The 27,450-nt window shown below is 37.6% G+C and overlaps 2 protein-coding genes across 2 annotated transcripts in view; both read right to left on the bottom strand.

The window, feature by feature from the left end:
- Nucleotides 1-4,430: 4,430 nt before the first annotated feature.
- LOC133999300 (interferon-induced very large GTPase 1-like) overlaps nt 4,431-27,450 on the bottom strand; it is a 36,873-nt gene continuing 13,853 nt past the window's right edge. The window contains exon 13 of the mRNA XM_062438490.1: nt 4,431-4,474. The gene's annotated coding sequence lies outside the window, so the exon portion shown is untranslated. The remainder of the gene's footprint in view (nt 4,475-27,450) is intronic.
- On the bottom strand, nt 4,994-25,583 carry LOC133999301 (interferon-induced very large GTPase 1-like). Its single transcript, XM_062438491.1, is given in 10 exon segments — nt 4,994-10,543; nt 10,634-10,671; nt 17,963-18,077; nt 18,951-18,988; nt 19,461-20,060; nt 20,153-20,281; nt 24,389-24,503; nt 24,991-25,025; nt 25,146-25,247; nt 25,563-25,583. Coding segments are annotated over 9 exon segments (6,000 nt in total). The 5' UTR covers nt 25,231-25,247; nt 25,563-25,583; the 3' UTR covers nt 4,994-5,698.

The raw sequence follows: 27,450 nt of genomic DNA, 5'->3' as shown, positions 1-27,450 counted from the left end.
TAGTGATGTTATAGTTGTCACAGCCCCAGCTGTGACCTGAGTTTCCTTGTCTGTCTTGTCCCCTCTCCTTTGTGTTTTGTCTCTCTGTGTGTGTGTGTGTGTGGCCTCCTGGTTCCTCCCCTGCCTGTGCTTCTCCACACCTGGCCTAAATCTCATCATCATTGATCTCCACACCTGACCTCAATCACCTCAACAAGCTGCTGCAGTATTTAGGACCGGTTCTTCTTCCCATTCATTGCCAGATAGTTCCGCTACGCATGTGGTAACGCTGGGCCGTACTTCTTGTGTTTTCTTGTGGTTTTTTGCCTAGTGAAGAGTATTTGTTGTAACCCCTCTCTCCTGTCCCCTCCACAATGTTGGCCTTCCCCACCTGCTGGTACCCTGCCTCTGTCCCCTGGATCCCTCTCCTCGTGTACTGCCTTCCTCTCCAACCTTCCCTGGAACCCTACCTCAGACCTAGCCACTGCTCCCTCACTACCCCCACTCTGCCTATTATTAAAACCCCTTTTTTGTTACCTACAGTTCGTTTCTCTTGTCTCTGGTCTGCTCTGGGGTCCTGTTGTTTCTGGACGTGACAATAGTGATGATATAACAAGACACCAGATTAACCATTTTTTTTCAAAAATACAAATTATCTATTCTTACCTTCAGCTTAAAAGAAAGTGAAAGAGTTCAAACGTACCTATATCCTAAAAAGTGAAAAAGTTTAAATTGACCTATATCCTATAAGGAAATAAAAAAGTTCAAACTTACCTGTATACTAAAAGGAAGTGAAAATGTCAAACTTGCCTGTATACTAAAAGGAAGTGAAAAAGGTGAAATGTACTTATATTCTATAAGGAAGTGAAAAAGGTAAAATGTACCATATCCTAAAAGGAAGTGAAAAGGTTGAAATTTACTAAGGAAGTGAAAAAGTTCAAACTTATATCCTAGAACTAGCTACTTGGTTTGCACATTTGGATGCTAAAACGTTATATTAGCTTCAGATAAACATTTAAATATATTTTTGCACAGAAAGAGGACTGTGGATTTTGTCCCCCATCACTTACATTTTAAGTGCATTATAAAGAGATCTTCTAATGGTCGGTATGAACAGGAGGAAAGATTAGAACAAGAAACACCTGTTTCAATGTTAATTTGGGCTCCTAACTGTTGTTTTAAAACAGACTTCAAAATCATTTAAACAAGCTATTTTCTACTCAGCATATAAATATGTATAAGCTTTGTGTTTCCTGCAATATCACATTTAAGTTGACATTACTACAAGAAAATATTGATCATTTATGAATTGTTTAATAAAGTGATTAAGTGTAGCTTATATAATATTAGGCTGAAAGTAGAAGCTTTGGCATCTTTAAACCAACAATTTCATATTTTTAGGGACAGTTAGGCTAACCTGCTACAAACGGTGTCCATTTGCTGTTAAATAAGCAGTCAGCTTGGGATTTTGCAGTTAGGCTACTTCTGTCTTTACCATAGACTGTATATAAAATGGACGTAACATCCGTGACGTCACCCATTGGTTTGTGGACTGCTGCTTGGAAGCGAATAGTTTCGGATCTGGACAGCGCCATCTTGAAAATTTCCGGTGCATGCCGGGTAAAAGAAAAACACGGATTCTACTTATATGGGCATCAGGAGGAGCAAGAGGCGCCCTCCTGAACCTGTGAACCAATCAACCTGTCAATCACGACGTAGCCACGCCCTAATGCATACCCTGCTTTATCGTCAAATATAAAATCAGGGAGGCCAAAATTTCACAAATGAACATCATACTGCATTGAAGAAGGCTTTAAACTAGCGATTGAGACCATAAACACATTTTGAAAACGTTTACTGAGGTTATAAATCAAGTGAGAAGTTGGTGAATTCTCCATTGACTTGTATAGAGACGGAAGTCCTTTTGACACCAAAACAGTCGCCCCCTAGTGGCCTTTTGATAGAATGCAGTTTTAAGTTACTTCCGCGTTGGCATCATTTCAGAGGTCCGGAACTCCCCGCCTGGTCTTTACATGCCAGCGATGTACACACTTAAGATTTTACTTAAGCATATTTCATTTCAGTAATAGTCACTTGTATCAAAGTCATTTGCTACTGCCTCCAGACTGAAATGAAGCTGAGGCGTCGAATAAAACGACTTGAAAACAGTTTTTCAATTATTTCAGACTAGAATTCTTACATTTTCCATGATGTATCAGTCAGTGAGGTCACTTGTGGTCGGTGTAGGTCCATATGTCGCTGCTCACTTGCTCAGTTTTTCTGAAATAGTCGAGCAAACTTTTCCCTCCAGTGTCTCAAAGTGGAATGACGAATTTAGAACGGTTTTCTTAAATAAAGACGCTCCACTACGTCATAGAACATACACCACTGTTCAGATAGCATTCGTTTCATTAGCTATAGCCTACACAGCAACATTTTGGCTATTTCGGTTTATTATATGTTCATTTAAGCTCCAGGTGAATTATAGAAGAGTCAATAAACGTGGTTAATAATGTTATTGAAAGTCCAGCAACAAAAAAGTCTCTGTCACTGGTTGAATGATTAAAAGGCATCTGAAAATCAAATTAAATCCTTAAACTTTAAATAGCCTTAAAGGTTAGCTGTAGTGTTGTGTGTTATTGCTGTGTTTATTAACCATATTTAAATATTTGCCAGTCAGTATTTATCCTGGTGAGACTGGGAATATGTTGTAGTCACCTGCTTAGCTAATTAAATGAAAGGAAACAGTGTCCAACCTACTTCACAAACGTCATGCAGCCTTCTCTGTAATTTAAACACCCAATTCGTCTCTTTAAAGGAGATGAAACTTCACAAGGTTTAAAAATCATTTATGAACTATGGTTACAACATCACGTGGTCGACCCTTGTGTGCAGCATATCTTCATCCATTTTGCTGTTGTAACTTGTAGCTCTTGAAGCAGAAAAAGCTGTTACTCCATACATCTGGATAAAGCTGGATGCGCATCACTTGACAGGGTCAGCATTGCTGAGTCGGCCTCAGCAGTTGTCAACCTGAATTTTAATAAAGCTACTTCATGAGAACCAATTTACTCAGTGTTTATACAATTACTAATGCCAATACATCAACTGGTGCAAGTAATATTGAATAGTTATCAATAATCATCATATCAACAGGCCTAATATCATTGATCAACTTCCGATTTGTTGATGAAAGTTTATAGTTTACAGGGAGTTTCCTAATAGAGTAAGGACAGAGCAACAGAAAATGAAGACAATCAATTTTACTGAAAAAGTAAACTATTTGGATTCTTCAGATATCTTTTAATCCAAATGATTTTTACAATTTGGTTCAGCTAAATACTTAAAAAGGATCCTATTCAGTTTAGACCTTATATATTTGGAGATATCTAATGACAAGAACATACAGTATAAGATGCTCTTGACATCCCTTTTGCTTTGCTTAACAAAACACTGAACACTGGTTTGGTGAGTTCAGAATAACACATGAACTATGGTTACAACATCACGTGGTCGACCCTTGAGTGCAGCACATCTTCGTCCCCGCACATCTGTAAACAGTTTGCTGTTGAAACAAGTTGCATGAAGTTTGTGAGGTAGGTTGGACACCGTTTCCTTTCATTTAATTAGCTAAGCAGGTGACTACAACATATTATCAGTCTAACCAGGAGAAATACTAACTGGAAACTATTTAAATACGGTTAACAAACACAACAATAACACTACACAACACTCTAGCTAACCTTTAATGCTAATTATAGTTTAAGGATTTAACAAAACTCACTGAATACCAGTTCACATGGGGAAGAACCTAAAAACTAACCTGGCTGAGACCAGGATGAAAGCAAAGGAAGTCATTCTGTTTGATGCAGGAAGCTTTCAGTGTTATACAAAACCCTCAAATGTATCCACTTTATAAATAATTACTAAATATATATTTTTGTCAATGTCAAATTACAGTACCTATATTTTAGAATTTAGTGCTTACTGGTTAAAACAATATTCATAGGTAGGTAATACACAGTAAAGCACCATATTAGCTGAGGTTTAACAGGTTTTTAGAAAACACATCATCTAATGATACTATACAATACCTGAATGTGAAAAGATACACTCATGTTTTTACTGAGTCTTTGTCATTTCAGAAACACTAAACAATAAGAAACTCAGTATTTCAGTAAAGTATTAATTTTTATCATGACTAATTATGCACATAAAAACACAAGTTAAATTCAACAGATGTTCATGTGTTGTCAATGAAAGGCCATTTAAAAAGATTTTCCTTACAAACACAACATTAATTCTTTATGTGATCATATTTAGGACAGAGGTCTAATAATAAAAAACAGCATAACTCATTCATACATGGATACAATAACAAATTGGATAAAATAAGATTAACATAAAAAAAATTCAAATGAACAATTCAAATGTTTTTGAAATATAAAGCATCCTTCATCATTTACATTTGATATGTTCTTTAACATACCTTCAACTTAAAAGAAAGTTACAAGATAAGCAGTTAAAAACAACATTTGTTTTACATTATTTTCAGATGTAATATTTAGAAATGTGTATAAGAAAACATCTGGTTTCCATACCTTGTTGTATAAAAAGTCCATCATTTCAGAAATGTCTCTAACAACTCTGTCCATATTGATTGAAGCTCAGAACTTCAAATGTTTCATCAATTATCTCACAATGCTGCAATAACTTTCTGATTTCTGAGTTCAAATAATAAAAATGGTCAAATGTATCCACATATCACCATTCAGGATGTTTCAGCTCAGACATCTTGCACATTTCTTTGCATTTTATGCATATTGTTAAAACAACAACAACAACAGCAGCAAAAAACAAGCAAAAAAACAAAACAAGACAAAAACAAACAACTAATGATTAAACTGAAAACCAAAATATCTCTTCTAGGATTGAGGCCAGGTGGGGAGTTCCGGTCCTCTGAAATGAGGCCAACGCGGAAGTAACTTAAAACTGCATTCTATCAAAAGGCCACCAGGGGGCGACCGTTTTGGCGTCAAAAGGACTTCCGTCTCTATACAAGTAAATGGAGAATTCACCAACTTCTCACTTGATTTCTAACCTCAGTAAACGTCTTATATACAGTCTATGATTGAGGCCCATATCAGCATAAAACCAATAAACAATTGAAATATTTAAAAAAAGAAGTTGAAATATATAAATGGAAAATGGTTGTGGTAATGTCAATCATGACTCCTTGATCAGATTTTTATATTGCAAACATTTTTAAAAAGTAATATTACATAATTACTGACAATGTTGTGTTGATAACATTTAAACACATTTGTGCATCCTGTAAATCAATAATGCAACAATACTGTCTTATTTCCCCTTTAACCCGTTATTGCTCCGAAACACATCTTCTAAATGCCCTTTCTTTGCATGGAAACAACTGTCATTTCCACATTTCTCACTAAAGATGTAACCAACCTTGTAGATGTGAATTATGACTATTGTGTTTTTGTACCCTTTTTGTTTATGTGTTTACTTCAAGCCTGTATCAATGTCTGTATAAAAGTCAAGTCAACATCTTCTTTGTCACTGTCAGTTTCACCTTTCAGTTACAAAAATCTGCATAAATCTGAAAACACTGTTTTGTATTACGTTGGTTGATGAAAAAAAAACATTATCATAATTTTCAGCAGGGTTGTAGTTGTGTTGTGTTGGCTCACTGGCACAATTAATCCAGACTTTTAATAGCTTCTTCTTTGGAGTACATTTTCCACTCACTGGGAATTTCACCTCTGCCCTCAAATTTTAAGTTATAGTGGTCTTCCAGCTGCTTTTGAAATTGACACACAAACCATTTCCAGTACGACAGCTTAGACTCATCAGGGGTAATACTCCAGTTAGCATAATTTGGGCCACCAGTTCGGTACTTTTTAAAGGGAATGGTCTCATCTGGATCAAGGCGAATGTAAAAAAACATATCACTTGCAACCTGGGTTGTGCAGAAATCAATGCCCATCTCATCTGTGTGTCTGTAGTGCATACCATTGACTGCACCTGATCGGTGAAAAGGCACACTGTGATCTTCAGGACTGTGATTTTCCAGGGTGTTTGTACAAACAGCTGCACAAAATGGACATGTTACCCAGCAGCAGTTACACAGCTGATCAATGAGGATTTGATCTGGCTTCAGCCTGAATTCCTTCATCTTATCCAATGAGAGGCTGTTCAACTCTTTAATGATGGATGGAAGTCCTTTCTCAATCTCTTCCTTAAGAAAGTCAAATTCACTTATGTCACTGAAATTTTCAGAACAAATGGTGTCAAATGTTAGCGTATCATTTTCTTTTAGTAAATTGGAAAATTCCTTCAGCCACATGTCTGTGTTTCCTCTCCAAGTTTTGACTTTCTCTGTTGCAGTGAACAAAGCTTTATTCACAAGGTTATTGACGTCTTCAACATTTTTCTTGAGTATTTTCTTTGCTTTAGCTTTGTTGTCAGTGAAGATGTATTTCTCTACTTCCTCTTTTATGAAACACTCTACTTGGTCCCTTGGGCAATGGATGTAGTTGATGAAACCATCAAAATCTTCTTTCTCTGCCAGTGACTTCAACACATGTTTCTCCAAGAGCGACCTGTTCCCATTGAATACTGGGAAACTGCACTTCATTTCTCCAGCGAGATCAATGGCAGTTCTGTTACAGACAGCTTCAACAGTGGAAACCTTCAGTTTTTCACAGATCAGTTCTCCAAGCACAGCAGCAGATGAGTTTCCTTTGCAGAAACTTCTGAAAATGTTGTAATATTGTGTTTTTTTGCTTTTTACAAAAGTTACAGCATCATTGTTCACTTTAAATTTATTGTGGGACTTTGAAATCCAACTTCCTGCCTTGTCAAACACATACAGTAACAGATCAACTGTAAACTCCTTCTTCAGAGCATATTTCCTCTCTAATTCAAACTCTGTCACTTTTTCTTTAACATTTTTTGCAACTTCTTGCAAGTAAGTTGGACTGTAGCCTCTTGTAACTACAGGTTTGCTCTTAATGTTAAGAAGAGACTGTTTTTCAACATCATCAATGAGGGATCTGATTAGTTTTTGTTCTTCAACTGGAAAATTTTCTCTTGATTTCAGTGTTTCTTTTTGTTGTGTTGACCCAAATACCCAAAAGTTCTTAAAAGACACCCATGCAGTTGTCAGGCTTCCTTGACCTTTTGTGTTCCTGTTTTGCCTCTTATTGTCTTGGGGTTGTTGGCTTTTGTTGCAGAGCTCTTGGTGCTTGTTCAGGGTTACATACTCATAATAATCCCCAATCTTTGATATGTCTTTGTAGTTTTCACAGCTCTTTGAATCATCAATAAGAGACCAATCAATACCAAGCTCCTGAAGGATGGACATTTGTTCCTCTTCCAACTTGATATCCTCAATAGGTTTTGTGTCTCCAGTTAATTCAGTAACCCAGACACTCCAAACACTGTTGAACTGCTTTTGGAGTTCCTCTTCATCTTTGGCCTTGTCTTTTAACTGATGAGCGAGCTCTTTGCTCTTTTGTAGCAGCTTGTTTTCAAACTCTGTCTTCTTGTCATCCATCTTTTTACGAGCATTCTTCTGCTGGATGACCTCATCCAGTTTTATTTTAACTCCTCTCACCTGTTCATCATGAAACTCTTTGATTTTGCTTTCAAATCGGCCTCGCCACTGAACCAACATTTCTTTGTGTTTTTCATCATCGAAGTACTCCGTCATATCTTTTTGTAATTCTCCATATGTTTTGCTCATTTCTTTAAAAAGATAATTAAGCTTAACATTGTCAAGTTTTCTATTTTCAATTTTGGTATGAAGCTGGTTCTCAATGGTCAACATGTGGCTCCTCAGGGCCCAGGTCCAGTTCCCATATTGGACCTCAAGTTTTCTGTACACTGCAATTTCAAGTGTGTTTTTGAAACTGAAAACAAAGTTTTCATTCAGTAGAGCATTCCACAGGTCCTTTATTTTGCTTTTGAACTGTGAGAGAGTCGTCCCAGTAGACTGTGAAGCTTTAGAGAGGATGATGTTCTTTAAATCCTGGACACTCTCACTATAACCTGGATTTGGAGGAGCCATGGGTGGACTTCCCTCCCACAGTTGGGCAAAGTATTTTACATCTTTCTGCACATCAAATGAAATGACATCATTGAAGCATTAAGCATCATAAACCTCCTCTTTGGCAGCCAGTTTGGCCATCTTGTCCAGTTTTTCTTGCAGTCGTCTCTTTCCATCCATGTTTTTCTCTGCAGCTCCAATATCTGAAACATTCTGGTGAACAAACACACAACTTGGAGAAAGTTTAACTTTCTTCATCCTCATGAAAGCCTGAACAACAATCTGCAGTACATCTTGCATGTCAGCTGGATTCTCTCCAAAGATGTTGATCAATGTCATGTTTCCCAGACCAACGACAAATGTTGCCAGTTCATTGTCGTGGTGAAGAGTGGCGTTACCTGCCAGCTCAAGAGCACGCAGTCCTTCAGTGTCCACCACTAGAACATAGTCAAACTCAAAGTCTTTCTTTTTCTCCTCTGACACTTTGACCAGCTGCATGAAGGCACCCTTGGTGCACCTGCCAGCACTTACTGCAAACTGTAATCCAAACATGGCATTCAGCATGGTGGATTTTCCACTGCTTTGTACGCCCAAAACTGACAGAACAAAAACTCTCTTGTTGCCCAGTTTCTTGATGACTTCATCTAAAAGACTAGAGATCCACGTTAAAGGCACATGACCTGCATCACCATCCATCAGCTCCATTGGGTGTCCTGATATCATCAGCTCTGCAGCCAGCTCAGGGTATTTAGACCAGTCAGTCTCTTCCATCTCTGTTTGTTCCTGCAGAGATTTATGGGCTTCATAGATCTGTCCAATTTCTCTAAAGATGTGCTCTAAGCCAAAAGTAGCTGACTGCAGTTTTTCTGATATTTCCTCAAGCTCAGTTTGCTTACTTATTAGCTGATCAGATTTATCATGCTTCTTCTTCAAAGTCAAGACTTCAGACCACTTCTCATCATAGTTTTGGAGAATTGAGGACAGATCATCTGTGGAGAGTGCATCCAGTAAGATCTGAATCCATTTCAGACAATATTCTTTTTGTTTTGATGGCAGAGATGAGAGGCTTTCAATGAACAACTTCATTAGTTCACTACAGGAAGCAGAACATTGTTCTTGACGTATTTTCTCCAATTTCTGTTGTTTTTTACATTTCTCCTTCTCAATGTTCCCTTTGAGGTGATACTGTTCCTTGTTTATTTTGCACCAGTCATGCCACAGTTGGCCTTGACAAGGGAGATATTTATCTTTGATCTTTGAAACATCCATTCCTTTAAGTAAATCCACTATTTTCATAGCAGCATTTTTTCCGTTTCGGCAGACTGTGTCATCTTCATCCACTCTGATTCCAGAAACCTCAGCCATGGTTTCTAGCTGGAAGGATGTATGTGGTCCAGACAAGATTTTTCCAATGATTCCTTTCAGTTCTTCACAAACATCTGACTGGCTTTTGTCTTTCAGACCCATTTTGTATTTTCCCTCTTTCATCTCAACTGCACCACGATCATTATCAATAATAAGGCAAATGAAAGGTTTCGGAGAGTTAAGAAGGGCTGAGACAACTGTCCAACTTTTGTCACCTCTCTCTAGAGTTGGTAACAGAACAACATTGACTGAAGATTTTTCCATCAGTATTTCACGCTGTTTTTCAATCGTCAGAGCGTCACCATGAAGATTACAGAAGGCAATGCAGTCAGTGAAGGCATCATTGGGTTTTCCAGCAGGGCAGTACCAGGTAATCTCTGCCACACCGTCCATCAAATGGCGAGATTTGGTGCTTCCTGGACAGTTTCTGTGGAAGAAGGTGCTGTGACGGTCGTTGATCAAAGTGTTCATCAGCTGAGATTTAGACAGTGACAGTGAACCAAGACGGAAAAATGACACCATGGGCGTCTCAGCTTTGTAAATGGGCATACTCTTCATGGTGACAATGTTTGAATCCTCTTTGGTTTGTGTTATCTTCCAGCTTTTTCTTATTTGTCTGAATGTCCACAGAGGACACTCAATGTCCATTGTGACTGGGTCAGGAACAAGCAAAGGTAAGGCGTACTGACACTGGGAGAGCTTTGTAATCATGTTCTGCTTCAGAGAGCTGTCTGAGCAGTGAAATACTGCCATTTGAACATCCATTGGATGAACATGAGACCGTTTTGGCTGATCAGACTCTACACTGGTACTAAAAATAACATCAAAGTCATCTTCTTCTGTTATTGTATTCTGTGGCTCTGAGTGTCTCCCCTCAGGACTGTCTTGTTTTACAGGAATATATCTGGCTCTGTAGTCTAACATCATCAACCTCTGAAGAAAAGTGTGAGCTAAATCTTTCTCGGATGTATCATGTTGCTGTTTTACAGATCGATTTATTCTAAGAAAATCAGCTGGTGTAAGCTTTTGTTCATATTTGTCTTGAAGATGAAGTCTGCTGAGCAGTGTTTCACTTTCTCTTTGATATTGCTCCTTCATGTTGATCTCTTCAAAAGTCTTCTCTGACATCTGTAAATAATAAGTAAACAATTATATACGGTATGATAAGATTAAAGACTAAGTTATGATGTAAATAGGCTTTTATTTTGAATTACTTACCTCATCCTTGTTTCCATCCACATCTGTATGTAAGGTACCTACAGTAAAACAATGAAAAGCATTACCAGAGGAATGGAGGATTGCACTACTGAATCAATGTACTATGGTTTTTATAATTAATTCTCAATTATTAATTTTTTTTTTTAGTCAATGTTTTTTTATTGTAATTTCAGACAAATACACAAATACAGTTAACACTTAAGACAAAAAACTCCACAAACAAACAAACAACAACAAAAATAATAATAATAATAAAAATAAAAATAAAATCATACATTACACAGAAAAAGTCCACATAGTAGTAGTCATCTTGTACAACCGCTATTCAGAGCCAAGGTGCATTGTAAGTTGTTCCACATGTGAGATAAAAGGTTGCCATACAACATCAAACTTCCTCATTGATCCATTCAGTGTGTATCTGATTTTTTCTACTTTAAGAAAAAACATGACATCACAGATCCATCTGCCAAAAGAAGGGGGCTTGTCATTCTTCCAATTTAAAAGAATGAGTCGCCGAGCTAAAAGGGAGGAATAGGCTATACAGTTTAGTTGTGACTTTTGCAACAGTAAGTCCTCTGATGGAATGCCAAAAAGTCCAATGAAAGGACAGGGGTCAACAGTTAAACCTGAAATTGCAGAGTATACTTCAAATATTGAGGACCAAAAAGCTGTTAAACTAGAACATGACCAAAATGTATGGTACAAAGTGGCAGGTGCCTGCTTACATCTGTTACAATTAGGGTCAACCCCTGGAAATATTTTAGATAGTTTAACCTTGGACATATGAAGCCTATGTACAATCTTAAACTGAATAAGACTATGCCTTGCACAAATGGAGGAAGAGTGAATTCTTTGAATGATGTCAGACCATTGACTTTCAGTTATGTCGGCATCCATATCCTTTTCCCAGTTTTCTTTTATTATAGATAATGAGCAACCTTCCATTTCAAATATCGCTGCATATAACCTTGACACTGTTCCCTTCGCCTCAGGTGGGATTTCAAGGACAGAATCAAGTGAAGAATTTGGTGGGAGTGAGGGAAATGGAGTGATGTGATTCTGTATAAAATGTCTGACTTGTAGGTATCTGAAAAAGTTACTAGTCGGTAAGGAAAACTCCTGTCTAACCTGATCAAATGACATGAAAACACCATCCTTATATAGCATCTTGATATTTAAGACTCCATTTTTAACCCACCTTGTAAAGGTATTATCTAAAGAGGCTGGGAATAGGTGGTTGGCTGTAATAGGAGAATAAACTGACATAGAAACTAGCCCATAACGTTTTCGGAACCGAGACCAGATTTTTAAGGAGTGAAGAACTACTGGGTTCTGACAAGACCGGGGCGAAGGTAGGGGAAGAGATGAACACAAAAGAGCTGAAAGTGAGATTGGACTGCAAGAACTAGACTCAATTTGTAACCAACCAGGCAGATCCAGGGTTGATATATCCCACCGCCAGCACAATAAGCTTTTGATATTAGCAGCCCAGTAATATATTTGAAAATTTGGTAGAGCCATCCCGCCCTGTATTTTAGGTCTTTGTAAAAACAATTTCCTGATCCTAGGTGTTTTGTTATTCCAAATAAAAGATGAAATAAGACTATCAAGCTTTGTAAAGAAAGTTTTTGTAAGGAAATATGGGATGCACTGAAACAAAAACAAGAATTTGGGAAGGATATTCATTTTAATTATACTGATTCGCCCAGCCAAAGACAAGGGCATTGTGGACCAGCGGGTGAGATCCTGTTTGGTACGCTCTATGAGTGGGGTAAAATTGGCCTTCAGAAGCTGAGAGTGTGACTTTGTTACACACACACCAAGATAATTAAATCTATTATTAGTCACTTTGAAAGGTAATGAATGAAGTGAAGTCTGAGTGGCAACTGTAGTAATTGGTAAGAGCTCACTTTTTCCAAGGTTGAGCTTGTACCCTGAAAAACTGCCAAAGTCTTTAAGGATATTGATAATATGTGGAATAGATACAAGTGGGTCAGATATATAAAGAAGGACATCGTCAGCATACAGTGAAATTTTGTGTTCCTGATTTGCTCTGAAAATCCCTTTGATTTCTGTACACTGCTGATGAAGGTTGCAAGAGGCTCCATTACCAGAGCAAAAAGTAGAGGAGAGAGCGGACAACCCTGTCTAGTCCCGCGCTGAAGAGGAAAGTATGGGGAATAGGTGTCATTAGTTCTGACAGAAGCCAGAGGTGAAGTGTACAACAATCTGACCCAAGAAATAAAAGTTTCTCCAAACCCAAACCGCTTAAGAACATAAAACAAATAATTCCACTCAACGCGGTCAAAAGCTTTCTCGGCGTCCAAAGCTAGAAGTGCTTCTTGGTGCTGAGAGGTGGATGACGTGTAAAGGATATTGAATACACGCCTGACATTAAAAAATAAATGTCTGTTTTTTATAAATCCACTTTGGTCAGATGACACAATGGTGGGCAAAACCGATTCAAGACGGAGAGCCAGCACTTTAGCCAGTATCTTCACATCTACATTGAGAAGGCTTATTGGGCGGTAAGAGGAACAATCGTGGGGGTTCTTGTCTTTCTTAAGAAGAAGGGATATAGATGCCTGGCGTAGAGTTGGTGGAAGACATTGAGAATCTAGACTATCATCAAACACAGCTTTGAGTAAGGGGGCTAACTTTGCTGAGCACTTCTTATAAAATTCTGTAGGAAAGCCATCAGGGCCTGGACATTTCCCACTCTGCATACATGCAATGGCTTTGGTTATCTCTTCTAAAGAAACAGGGCTATCCAAAGATTCCCTTAGCTTTTCATCCACAGTAGGGATAGCCAGGTCTCTGAAAAAAGTATCCATTAGACTCAGATCAGTGGGAGGTTCAGATGTATACAAATTAGAGTAAAAGTTACAAAACTGTTGATTGATGTCTGTTGGGTCCGATAATAATCCTGACTCAGAGTCAATTTGATCAATGACATGACTAGTGGAAGTATGTCGCAGACTATAAGCAAGGCCTCTGCTGGGTTTCTCTCCATATTCATATGACATATGTCTAGATTTTAACATAGCCCGTTCTGCCTGTCCAGTTGAAAGCATGTCAAATTCAGCCTGGTGCAACATTCTTTGTTTATAAAGCTCTGGGGTTGGGGCGGAAGCATACGCTTTGTCCACCTCAGAGATGAGTTCAGAAAGTTCTGTTTGTCTGGCTATTCGTGCTTTGTGGATACTGCCATTGAAGGAGATGATCATCCCCCTCAGGTAGGCCTTAAGGGTCTCCCAGAGCAATGAAGGGGAGGTCTCATCATTTGAGTTGGTTTCTAAGAATATGTCTATGTAAGTATCAACAAAGGCAATAAATGACTCGTCAGACAAAAGGAGTGGGTTGAGCCTCCATCTGAATCTGTTAGGTCTATGGATGGGGAGAGTCAAAACTAATGTAACAGGGGCATGATCAGATATCACTATACTATTATAATCACAGGCATTTACCAGGGGCAGTAGGGTTTTATGTATGAAGAAATAATCTATGCGTGAATAGGTGTGGTGCACAGGTGAGAAAAAAGAAAATTCCTTCTTTGTAGGGTAAAGGTATCTCCATGGGTCAGACATTGCAAAACATTGTAAAAAGTCCTCTATGCATTCTGCCGTTTTTGATCTAGTGACTATGCGAGTGGAAGATCTATCCAATAAGGGATTGATTACACAGTTACAATCACCAGCTAATATGAGTTGATGAGTGTCTAAGTACGGTATACTTGACAGGAAGTTACTCATAAATTTAGAATCATCCCAATTTGGGGCATAAACACAAGCTAATGTCACAGGCAGACTATGGAGTTTACCAACCACAATAACAAAACGGCCATTAGGGTCTGATTTGGTTTCAGACAATACGAATGGTACTGATTTATTAATCAGAATCCCAGCGCCTCTGGCCTTACCCTGAAATGTGGAATGGTATACCTGTCCCACCCAGCCTCTTTTCAGGCCAATATAGCCAGACCCACATAAATGAGTCTCAGTGAGGAAAGCTATGTCAGTTTTCAAGAGTTTAAGGTGAGCAAGGACTTTGGTGCGTTTAATAGGATGGTTAAGTCCTTTCACGTTCCAATTGGTAAACTTTATTGGCTGCCCACTCCCCCTATAGGGTGTATTTGAATTAGCCATATTTGGAAATGTAGATATTGAAGTATGGCAATCTATGTTGTAACAGATGACATCTATGACTCAGGGAACAGTAATAATCAAAGTTAAGTGCAACCACAAGTGGACAAAGTGAAAAGAAAAATAACAGAGAAAAAACAAAAAAGACACTTACCCCCCACCCCCCAGCACTATCCCAAACAAAGTGCATAAGCCCCAAGAGAAACATGCTCAACATCACTAGCTTGGGTCTTAACCTAAACAGACCCAAAGCTCAGCAAGCAATCAAATAAAAATATAGCAGTGCAAAATACCATGCACACAGCATAATCAAATGGGTAAAAAAAAAAAAAAAAAACTCAGGTAGTGTAATAACAGCTAAGCTGTGCAATAGGCTACAGTTACCCCCAAGTCCAATGTTTAGACTACAAAGTGCAGCCTTGCATTTTTATCTTCCTTTTACGCTCAAAACAAATAAAAACATTTTTAGGAAAAAAATAAAATAAAAATGAACCCGAATAACTCAAAGTCGAGTTGACTCACTATTATGTGTTATGTCCACAATGTACCTGATCATGATGATGGGAGGATGTTATCCTTTATATAGGATACTGCCAGTTCGGGATTAGTGAAAGATTTCTCCTCACCTTTGAACGTGACACGAAATATGGCTGGAAAACGAAGACCAAACTTGACATCCTTGTTACCTTTAAGGAGCTGCTTCGCCTCGGCAAACGCAGCTCGCTTCTTGGCTACTTCTGGTGCAAAATCGGGAAAGATGTGCACACGCTTCTCCTTGTAGAACAGCTGCTTCTTTTGACTTGAAATGCGGAGGATGCGATCCTTCACGTCCCCATGGTGTACTCGAATTATGAACGGCCTTGGCCTCTCACCGTCTCGAGGTTTTGGTGCCAGCGAACGATGGCCACGGTCAAGGCGTGGTGTGTCTTCCAGGTCCAATATCTCCTCTATTCCAATTAGGCGTATATTCTGACGACGGCTACGGCTTTCCAAGTCCAAACACTTCTCTGTCAAGCCACACACTTCTGACTGCAATCTTTTCACTGTAGTTTCGAGGGTCATGACAGTTGAGCTCCACTCTGTTGCAGACTGCTCCAGGTCATCAATGCGTTTGGTGTTCTGAGAGTTAGCAGACTGTAGAGAGCTGACGGTGGTATGTAACTCTTGGCGAATGGAAGCTATTTCTTGACTAAGGGCAGCCGTCTGAGTATCCATTTTTGTTCCCAGCAATTCAATCGCCGACATAATTTTCTCGACAGATTCCGAAGAATTTAGTGGTGCTGCATCATCTTCAGTGGGAGGGCTAGCACCCTTCTTGCTAGTCGAGGACTTGTGCGTGCGATTAGCCATTGTTTTTAAACTGAACAAAATGACCTGCAGAAGCGTTATATCTTCGTGTAAGTGACTCGACTAACGTTATAAGAGTTTAGGAAGATGAATTTCTATATTTATTTGTATTCTGCACGCTAAAAAAATGATTAAATTAAAAGTTGCATGCAGAGCTCAGGACCTCGCAGCCTCACATGTCGAACGTCAGCCGGAAGTTCCTCCTCAATTATTAATTTGATTAATTTTCCTTTTTCTTGACAGGGACAAATAAGACTGAGAGCTATGGAAAGTTCCAGTTAAAGGGGACTTATTAGGGCTGGGTATCGGTACTCCATACCTTTATGGTATTGACCGAAATAAATCGATAACATGTAGTCACCCATCAAACCATACCTGCAATCAATCCTTTTTGCACCCAGAACTAGAAAATATGACTATTTGTAGGGACTTGCTCACAGCCAATCAACGCAAGCATTTTTTCGATTTAATGCCACATGATTGGCCCACTGCAACTGCAGCTACAACCTTTCTGTGGTGGCATTTATTTAATTTAATGCTTCTATTCACATGATGGGTATCGGATGAAGTACTCTGTTGGTATCAGTATCACTTTAAGGGTACTTGGATTGGTACTGGTATCACAATTTTTTAAACAATACCCAGCCTTAGGACTTATTATGCTTTTCCTCATTTTCAAAGTGTTGGCTGTTGATGTTAAAAGTGGCCAATGTGTCAAATTACAATGTATGTAGAAGTAATCACTGTGAGTTAAAAGCACCGGCTTGAGACCACTCTGAACAAAGAAGAAGTTTCCAATGTTTTTTTCCCACCAGTTTTTAGCGCTGCTAATTCAGTGAGGAACACATTGTCTTTCCTGTAAATTCATCATAATAAAAGCCTCTCATTGTTTAGCAGTTTAAAAGCTCTTAATTTGGCACAAATAGGAAATGTTTTGTTTGCATCTGTAGTTACTTTACACGATGCTGTTACCTAAAGCTGGACAATCAGAACAGAGTGGGCACGTCAAGAATGGGGCCTTAAAGAGGAAGGAGCTCAAATGGAATGTAAACAGTTGTAAAGAGACATGATGTATGCTGAGGGGCTACATAAGGGCAAGTACAAGATAAACTGATTTGAGCTGTGAATCATGCAAAGCTACTCTAGTGGAGTCCAATAGATCCTCTTTAAAAAAGTGTGCATATCGTGTTATTCTGCTTGGTTCCTCCCTTTAAATTGTCACTCAGTGTGACATTTCAAACTGAGAGCAGATCACAATCTTGCAAAGTCCCTTATCACTCCTTATGATCTTCTTTTAAACTGATTTTTTTTTCCTGATGACATTCGTACAACCCTCTTTGTATATGATATATGCTATATCTTTAATTTGGCTTGGAAGCCACACTCAGTATTGTAGGATCACATGATGCCCACTGGCCCAGAAATATTTTTCCTCATTTAAATCTATACAAAAGGAACAATTTTTAAACAATATATATATATTTTCCTCCATCCATCCATCCATCCATCCATCCATCCATGAATGGATGGATGGATGGATGGATATATTTTCCTGAGTATCACAAACATCCTAAAATTATTTGTTGTACTATCAGAATGTGAAACAATAAAATTGGGAAAGTCTAAAGGAGCTCTACCAGTAAATTATTTTACTCCAGGGCTGGGTTTGTTCAGACAAATGTTAGTACTGCCTTAAAAAAGTACAGCGCCCAGTAAAGTGAATTATCCCTGAATAGTTGTACTCAACTTGCTTAATTGTTGACAAAATTACTGGTATTGTTTTCATCTTTCAGAGTCAAGACATCATTTAAAGTTTGGTACTCAAAAAACCCATGTTTACCTTTATCATCTGCAGATGCTGTTAGAGACTTGATGTGAAGGTATCCACCTGATGTTGTGCTGTCATCCTTCTTCTCTGAGTGTTCAATATCATCTGGTTCATTTAGTGGATCACACTGAGAAAACAGGCAATTTTATTTATTCTTTTTTTTTACCAGGTTACCACAGCAGAGAAGCTTCTGATGTAACAGATTTAAGACTAAACATGTTTCTGGACAATATATGAGAACAGAGCAATCATTCATATCCAACAATAACATTGAGCTGTCATGTCTGTCAAATTATGACCTTAACCTTGTCTTAAACCAGCTTAAAACTCCAGGGTAGACACAGTAAAGTAGAAGGTCTTAAATGCTTACTGTATATGGGTGATCTGCTGTATGTTAATTATTATTTATTGTATTTTTTGATTAAATAGTTCTGTTAAATGCCAGGATGAACGTATTAGATTCATATGGGAATGTCAGCTACAGGAATTGTGGAATAAGGTTTATTGAATCATGTATAAACTCTTTAACTGGTGAAGCATTTTCTCTGCAAGGCAAACTCTGTGTGGTTGGAATTGCCCCAAAGACTTGTCACTTTACAGTAATCATGGCTTATTTACTTTGGACTTCTGTGGGCCAGAAAGATTTCACTGCTCTAGAACACGGACATACCCTCTACAGAAAAATGGACAAAGAAACTTGAAGCCTGTCTTGCATTGGAGTGTTTTACTTACATAAAAGGACAAATAAACTTAACTTGTTTGTAACTTTTTGGAATGTCTATCTTTTGAATAACTTTGCTATTTTCAGCTTCTTTTTTTTCTTTTTGCCTTTGGAGAGTGAATGTGTAGCGAGTGTTTAAATGTACAATTTCTCTATGTTAAAACTCAAATTAAAATATCTTTTTATAAATGGTATTATTGTTAATTACTTAAATTAACTGTGCTGAAGTTACTTTCTATAGTGTCTAATTTGGTTGTAAATTAAAGTGTAAAAGCTCACCTTTATCTTGATTTCAGATTCATTCTTATCCAACTCATCTGCTGGGGGAAATGTGTAAAAAGCAGATTGCACATTGAACATTTTTTGTTGATTTTTTGCTTTTTTTTAGTGCTACAGGATGTTATAATACCTATAATTTGACAATGGCCAAACTTTATCTATCTATCCAATTAATCTGTACAGAGTATCTAGATCCCTTTATCCAGTGAAAGGCAGATTTATGTGTTTACCTTGTGAACACATATGAGTATAAATGTTACATAAAACGTACAATTTTAACCTGCTTTATCAAAACCTGTTGACAAGTTTACAGTAACACATCTTGAAAACAATCACTATAATTGATATAATTGAATACAAAACAATGACTGTAACAAATTTAATCTACAGTATTTGTAGTTGTCTGTTTGTACAATAACAATCTCAGAAATAATTTAGTTGTGAGTTCAGTGTTTTCAAACTTACAAAAATGAAACCCAAGTAATCAAGCAGTTTTCCTTTAAATCTCACCTGTTGGATTTTGCTGAGACTCAGAGGAATCAATGCTTTCTTCTTCCTGGTATTTGTGATCCAGCTGGTCTTTCTGCTCTTTAGTGTCATCACACATCAGTCCACTGTAGCAGTGTGGATCATTTTCAGAGACCATCACATCTATTTTTTCCAACAGAGCTATTATCTCATTTCCATCCATCATGCTGTTTTGACATGTGTGGTATCTTTTTTCAGTGAAACTGCTGTTGGCTTTCAGGTCTGTCACTGCACTTTCACATGTTTCATCTGACTTATGAGTCACAACTGTCATTAAATAAGCAAGTGATTCTTTCCCAAAAGCTTTTTCTAACCACTGCACTCCTGAACTGTACTGGCTGCTATGCAGACCATTTGGTAACAGTAAGAGAAAGGCATGGATTCCTCTGTTTAATGAGAATTTGTCAATGCTTTGAAGACCAAGCATGTTAATGACAGATATGTGCCGACCACACAAATCATACAGTTTGGATGAAAACTGTTCAACATTTGTTTGCTCGTCATGGTCAAATAAGATGTTTTTTGATCCAATCTCAATGGAATTTGTTTCACCAACTAACACAAGTGTGAGCTCGGGCGTCACTGAAACAAAATAAATAAGATCAATATGTTGCAATCACTTTTCACATTTCTCTGAAATACAAAAAAAGGGAATGAATGAAAGTATTTCTTACTTTCACTTTCATCACTCTGACTTGTGCACTCCAGTGTGTTGCTCTCTTCTGCAGTCTGATCACTGTCACTGCTGCTTTCATTGTGGACTTCTTTAACTTCATCAACCTCTCCTGCTGAATGGTCATATCCTCCAAATAAGAGAATAATTCATTGAGTTTTAATAAATATTCACAGTGTTTGAAACTTGATTGAAATATAATCTGACAAACCTTTTACTATACAATCAAATTCATGATGTTCATAAAGTTCAAAAGTCAGTTTCAGAAATTTAATTTCCAGTATGTTATTTTTTCGATATTATTATTATTATGATATTATATTAGTATATAATATTCCACACATTCAATGAACAATATTCAAATTCAGTGAGCTCAATTCAGATCTAAAACTTCAGATCAAGTTACTGAGACAGAAAAAAATCTGTGTTCCACAATATCACTGTATTCTGCCCTTTAGGCAGTTATATTTGTTAACATGGGCTTTTGTTACGTCTTTATCGCCCTCTGCTGGTTGGGAGTGTAACTGCGCCACTATATTGTTGACTCACACACATGCTAAGGATGACAGCAGTGGAAAGACACTCTTGCGCCCTAGGAAGCATTGTCCTTGTAAGTTTATACATGTTTTATGAAGATTTTTTGTAGATAAGAAGGATAATTTGGACAACTGACGTTGCTTTAGTTTAAAGGTTATTGCTTTTTGCTTCATGCTAGTGTTTAATGCATAGACTGTATATAAAATGGACGTAACATCCGTGACGTCACCCATTGGTTTGTGGACTGCTGCTTGGAAGCGAATAGTATCGGATCTGAGTAGCGCCATCTTGAAAATTTCAGGTGCATGCTGGGTAAAAAAAACAACACGGATTCTACTTATATGGGCATCAGGAGGAGCATGAGGCGCCCTCCTGAACCTGTGAACCAATCAACCTGTCAATCACAACGTAGCCACGCCCATACCCTGCTTTATCGTCAAATATAAAATCAGGGAGGCCAAAATTTCCCAAATGAACATCTTACTGCATTGAAGAAGGCTTTAAACTAGCGATTGAGACCATAAACACATTTTGAAAACGTTTACTGAGGTTATAAATCAAGTGAGAAGTTGGTGAAATCTCCATTGACTTGTATAGAGACGGAAGTCCTTTTGACACCAAAACGGTCGCCCCCTGGTGGCCTTTTGATAGAATGCAGTTTTAAGTTACTTCTGCGTTGGCATCATTTCAGAGGACCAGAACTCCCCGCCTGGTTTAATGTAATGCTAAAGTTATTTTCTGTTGATCATGATGACATTTCTCTGAGTAGCAGTGAAGAATATTACGCGTATTTCTGCCTATGTTGTGTGTTTATTGTTGAAATACATTATATATTTTTTTGTGTTCTAGTCATGTTCACATCTGCAATGCATAAAGAAAATAAATGAGTTAAAACGAGCATCCTGACTCTTCAGTGAATAAGGAGTTTGGCTAACTGTCGAATTGGGTTGTTACACCTAAGGAGGACAGTATACACTGCATTCACCTTCACCTTCACCTGAGCATATACATTGAAAAAGGGTCCAACCCAAAATCCACACTTATAGTATTTCAGAGTAGTCAATTATCTACTTGTGTGACATATTTACTGTAACTGTCAACAGTGTCAAAGTGCTCGTTCAGACAACAGGTGTGTGTTGGAGGTTTAACAGAGCTCACTGAGCAGGGCTCTAAACTAACTTTTGTCAGTGGATGCACTGGTGCGCCTAACTTTTTTTCTTAGATGCACCAGCACAAAAGTTAGGTGCACCCAAATTTTCGACCATATCGCATTCAACACCGCAGTTTTGCAGGTTCACGTTTTTTAAATAGCTGTCCATATAGGCAATATTGACTTGTAAATGATTAACTAATAATCTGGTCAACATTAAGTTCTTTATTTGAACAATTCCACAAGGTGTTGCCGTCTGACCGGGGGGGGGGGGGGGGGGGGGGGGGGTCTTGTCAAAAGTAGGCTATAAGACAGCCACGTGTAAACAGTAAACGCAACTAGCCTTGACAATAAAAAATAACGCCTATCATAATAATTTCAGATAGCCTACTACGAGCGAACAGTTGACAGGTTATTGTAGTATTTATAGAATTTAGGCCTGAAATTCATTTTTTAAAATAGGGGGGAAGTCTTTCCTTAAACGTCCTATTCATACCGCAGATTGTATTTTGTCACTTTCCTTCAATTTAAGTTATTCTCTGAACCATATTATATAGTAATTAGTTAATTAGTATACACTTTAGTAGTTTTATTCTCTGAACTACAGTCACCTGCAACTTCATTAGGAACACATGTGCAATATAATTCAATCAAATACAACAGCTCTGCTATAAATTCTGCTTTTTTTGAAGTTAATACATTTTCAGTTTTTGTTGACTTTGTCAAAAAAGTGATAATTCTACTTTGTTTATTACTGAGGTTGTACTAAGTGGTGGTGGTGTACTTGGGTGCATTACATTGAATGGTGTTCTTATATTTTGCCCTACTCATGTATGTTAATGGAGTGGACAAAATATTAGGAACACCTTACAATATAATGCATCCTAGTACACCACAATCACTCAATAATGAACATAAAGCAGAATTTTCACCTTCTTGTCAAACAATGTATAAGCTTCATAAATGTAGAATGCTGCTGTATTGGATTAAATGAGATTGCACAGGTTAAGCCATTGAGTCTATTTTATATAGTTAACTTATTCTATGAACTATATTTTATAGTAATTACAAGTTATATAGTATTATACAGTTATGTAGTGATATTCAGTAGCATCACGTGTTTGTTGAATCTGCCTCACTCTAAGTCAGACAGTCGGACACAGCGGTTCCGACCAGTCGTCCTGCAATAAACACCGCTGCAGACGTTGGTTGAACATTAATATACATCGCTGTAAATATGTGCGGGAAATATAAGTGTTGGATTTGCGGGAATCAATTAAAATGTGCGCGTTTTTTTTTTTTTTTGAAGACGTGGCATGCATGTGTTGCTTAGGCGGCCGCCTACGCTGTAAAGTGTTGTGGGAAACCCTGACTCTATATACACTCTCTCTGTCTGACTGCAGCACACGCATTACACACAGGAATATCTGGACCACGGCCAATCAGAGGGGGGGTCTCGCCCTTCACTATCTCTGATTGGTTTAGACCACGATATGGGCCTAATGTGTGTCTGTTGTTGAAGGTTGAACCACAGGCAGACTTTTTTTTTAACAGCTGGTCGCACCAGTGCGACCTCAGATATTTTTTAGTCGCACGATTGAGAAATTAGGTCGCATGCTCTCGCCCTTCACTATCTCTGATTGGTTTAGACCACGATATGGGCCTAATGTGTGTCTGTTGTTGAAGGTTGAACCACAGGCAGACTTTCGGAGTCACAGAGATTTTTTTTTATTTTTTATTAACAACTGGTCGCACCAGTGCGACCTCAGATTTATTTTAGTTGCACCATTGAGAAATTAGGTCGCATGCTCTCGCCCTTCACTATCTCTGATTGGTTTAGACCACGATATGGGCCTAATGTGTGTCTGTTGTTGAAGGTTGAACCACAGGCAGACTTTCGGAGTCACAGAGTTTGTTTGTTTTTAAACAGCTGGTCGAACCAGTGCGACCTCAGATTTTGCGACCTAATTTCTCAATGGTGCGACTATAAAAAATCTGACAGATCAATAAGGACGTCATTTGACTTTAACTGGCACAGAATACAATACAGCTCAGTTGAGCTGTTGGTTTTTATTTAATTTCACTTAATAAATAAATAAATGAGTAGGATTAACTGTACAGTAGGCCTATTCAATGACAAGGACCTGAAGGAGTCGTACAACTTGAAACACATTGTAGATGTTATCTAGAGGCATGTAGGCCCACTGAATACAAAGATTCTGTCTGATAACTTTTTTAAGGTAGGAACATATTTCTTACAATGACTGATTAAGGGATAGCCTGTGATACTGACAATGTAAGAAATGTGATGGTATTCTTAGCATTGTGTCCATTCTTAATTACAAATCAGTCTGTATTGTTGTGCTTTATTGTTACAGAACCACACAAACATAAGTAGATAAACTGTGATACCTGAATATTTAAATAGTGTCCTGATACCCTGAAGTGATTGCTGCCTAACCTATCTATCACATTCTATCAAACATTCAACATTAAACATTCAGTTGCTTATAAATTACAGTCTGTATTGCTGTTCTCTTAAATATGTACCTTTCTCATCTGATGCAGATGCTTCTTCAGATGTGATTTCAGACTCTTCTATCGTTGTTCTTTCATCTTTTCTCTCTGAGTGTTCAGCTTCACTGAGTTCATTCACTGGACCACACTGCAAAAACAGATGGTTTTATTTTACAATCAATTTCTCAGGTTAGACACAATGAGATAAATAAAGATAATATAAGATAACAAGCTGAAGATTAATAAAAGTAGTGGTGTCACAATTAAGAGAGCAACACATACAATATAAAATGAATGACAGCAAGGTAAAAAATAAAAAAACAGACATTACAAGATGCCAGTAGGATTGTATCAAAGTCAAAATAAAGTGAAGATGTCATGGAATCAAACTTCTTCAGTTCAGGATGAAAACAAAAATAAAATAGCTCAGATGATCTTTCTGGAAAGTTGGACAGATGTTTGTGCAACAGTACCAACATTTTTTATTTGAAATTAAAATTTGGGGAAAATAGAATTTAAGAGTTAAGGAACCAGTTCTGTCTGGAACAGATTAAACTATCAACAGATTAATTTAAGAAAAACAGGATACTGTTAGAAAATAAATGAATCTATGATGATAACAATAATGTCTTTACCTTTGTTTCAGCTGCACTGTCCTCTAACTCCTCAGCTGCAGTGCAGGATAATGTAGGAAAAAAACAGAACACACATGATGAGCGTCAAAAACATAATGTTTGGTTAGCTAGCTGTCCTAGCTTTATTAAGACTTATTTTCAAACCTTTAAATTACCTTTGTCATTTGTTACAGATGGAAATACAGACGCAACTTCAGTCTGTCCTCCAGCTGCTGTGTCGTCATCGTCTTCTGCCTCCATCTTATCTGCTCCTCATGCTTTACAGAGTGACAGGACAAAGTCACATAGACAAATACTAAACTAAAATATTACTGCAAGTGTGAATCGCCTTTCAAGCTGACTGGAATATTAGACAAAGACAAGAACTATATATAACAGATGGCTCATATTGGTGAACATCCTGAACATTTCACTGCAAGGAAAAAGTTGCAAATTTTAAAATGTGGAAAAATGCCAAACAGGTTTTTTTCATTTGATCCTTTTTATAGCCAAATGTGTCTGCTTGCAAATATATATTTCACAGCCACTGCATGTTTTTCAGCTGATAAATAATATAAAGAAAGTAAACTTACCTTTGTTTTGGTGTTTTCATAGCTCTGCCTGTTCTGTCTAGATGTGACTGCTTTGTCAGAAATGCTTCCTGTTACCAGAATCAGAATATATCATTCAGTTGTGGGTGTGTCCCTCATAAACAGCCTATCCCTGCTTTCCTCAGATTTGATGTAATGTGTAGTCTTAAGAAACAGAAAGTAGAGCAGCATAGACTCATGATTTCCCCTGAAACCTTGTGACTTCGGAGGAAAACAAAACCTAAAGCACTAAATTTATCATTAACCAAACACAGTAGCACACGCCTCTTTGAACACTGAACTTGCCATATGCAAAGCTGTAGCCTCTTTAAGGGTTCATGTTTCTTTACAAAGGTGATTTTATGAATAATGTTGACTATAATGTAAAGTGGTTTGCCAGTAGTGATGAACCCACTGAGAATTTTATTTTTGACTTTATATTCTTCATTTTATCACTGTCATCAACCGATCTCCTAACTGAAAAATTAGTTCAAGTCAACATTTCACCTGCACTATACTGCTCTCTCTACTTAAAAAAGCTCGTAAGCTAAACTCTACTACGTAAAAGCTAAACTCACAGGAGTGGGAATTAGTGACCTTTCTATACACAAAGTAGATCAATTACACTGAATTTGTACAATAAAAAAAAAGATAGATCATATTTCATCATTCAAGTTCTTCTGTTGTGTTGTACAATATGTGATGCTGATTCACTTATAATGTATTATATAAATGTTGTGACTCAAGTTCTGCTGCCTGAAAGTGGCAAAATAAAAATCCACTTATGCAGTTTTAAGTAATTCATGTGATAAATCCCAGTTTTAAGCACTGGTTCCTTTACTTGTGATTCATGTGATTCACATACTGTATGTCTGCTGCTGAGCTGACTGTTGTTGTTGTTTTTTTTATAGGTGTAGTATAAGTGATACATTTACATGGTCTTGTCCTACATACTGTCTTCTCTGACATTTATATGGGCACAAAAAGATAAGAAAAGTAAATAATCACAGTTAATGGAGCAACTGTAATAAAGGTTTGGTTTTATGGGGGGTTAATCATTATGAAGCTTAGTGAAAGTTCAGACAGGAAGACAATCTTTTTGTATGCTCCAGTGATAGTTTTATTTCTCATTCTTCAGTCATTTTGATCCTTCTCACAGCTCATACTGATCTCTGTCAAAATTTCCTTGCTGTCATTTTTGGGGCATCAATTGAGATGTCAGCTGTTCACATCACCTGGTCACATCTAACCAATAGGAGGAAAGTCACTCCGCTGCCATTGATTTTATCAACAAGAAAGGCATCTGTAAATCTATGGTTAAAACATCTGTATTGATCTGTTAATGAATGTGGGTGATTCTGTCTGTTATCCACAGCTGTTTATACTGTATGAAAAGTTTCTCCTCCAGTTCATGAAATCTGACGGCAGCATAACTGATATGTTGTTAAACCTTCAGCTTCTGAGATGCAGCACACTGTTTATCAAATCAGCTAATGACACCAGGCTACTGCAGTATAACCACACACACCTGTGCACACATCAGACTGGTCGGCTATAACTCCATATTCTTCCTTTTAATGAATTACATGTCAGATTAGCAAAAAATGTAACTCATGTTTTATACTTGAAACACATTGCTTAGCAAACGTGTCATTATAATGGGAATGGAATGGGAGATGACACCCTAATTGGTTTAACATATGTTATGCCCAAAACACTAAAGTAACCCTTTCTAACCATTTGCCTGGCAGCAAGACATTTTTTCCGACCATTAAAATAGCTAACGTGGATTTGGACACGCCTTAAATGCACTATGGCTATAGATCGTTAAAACAGGGCCCATTGTATTTTCTTAACCAGATAACTGTAATATTGAATAGTCATCAATAAT

Source organism: Scomber scombrus, chromosome 18 (assembly GCF_963691925.1).
Source record: "Scomber scombrus chromosome 18, fScoSco1.1, whole genome shotgun sequence".
Taxonomy (NCBI): Eukaryota; Metazoa; Chordata; class Actinopteri; order Scombriformes; family Scombridae; genus Scomber; species Scomber scombrus.
This window is presented reverse-complemented; position numbering and strand designations above follow the sequence as displayed.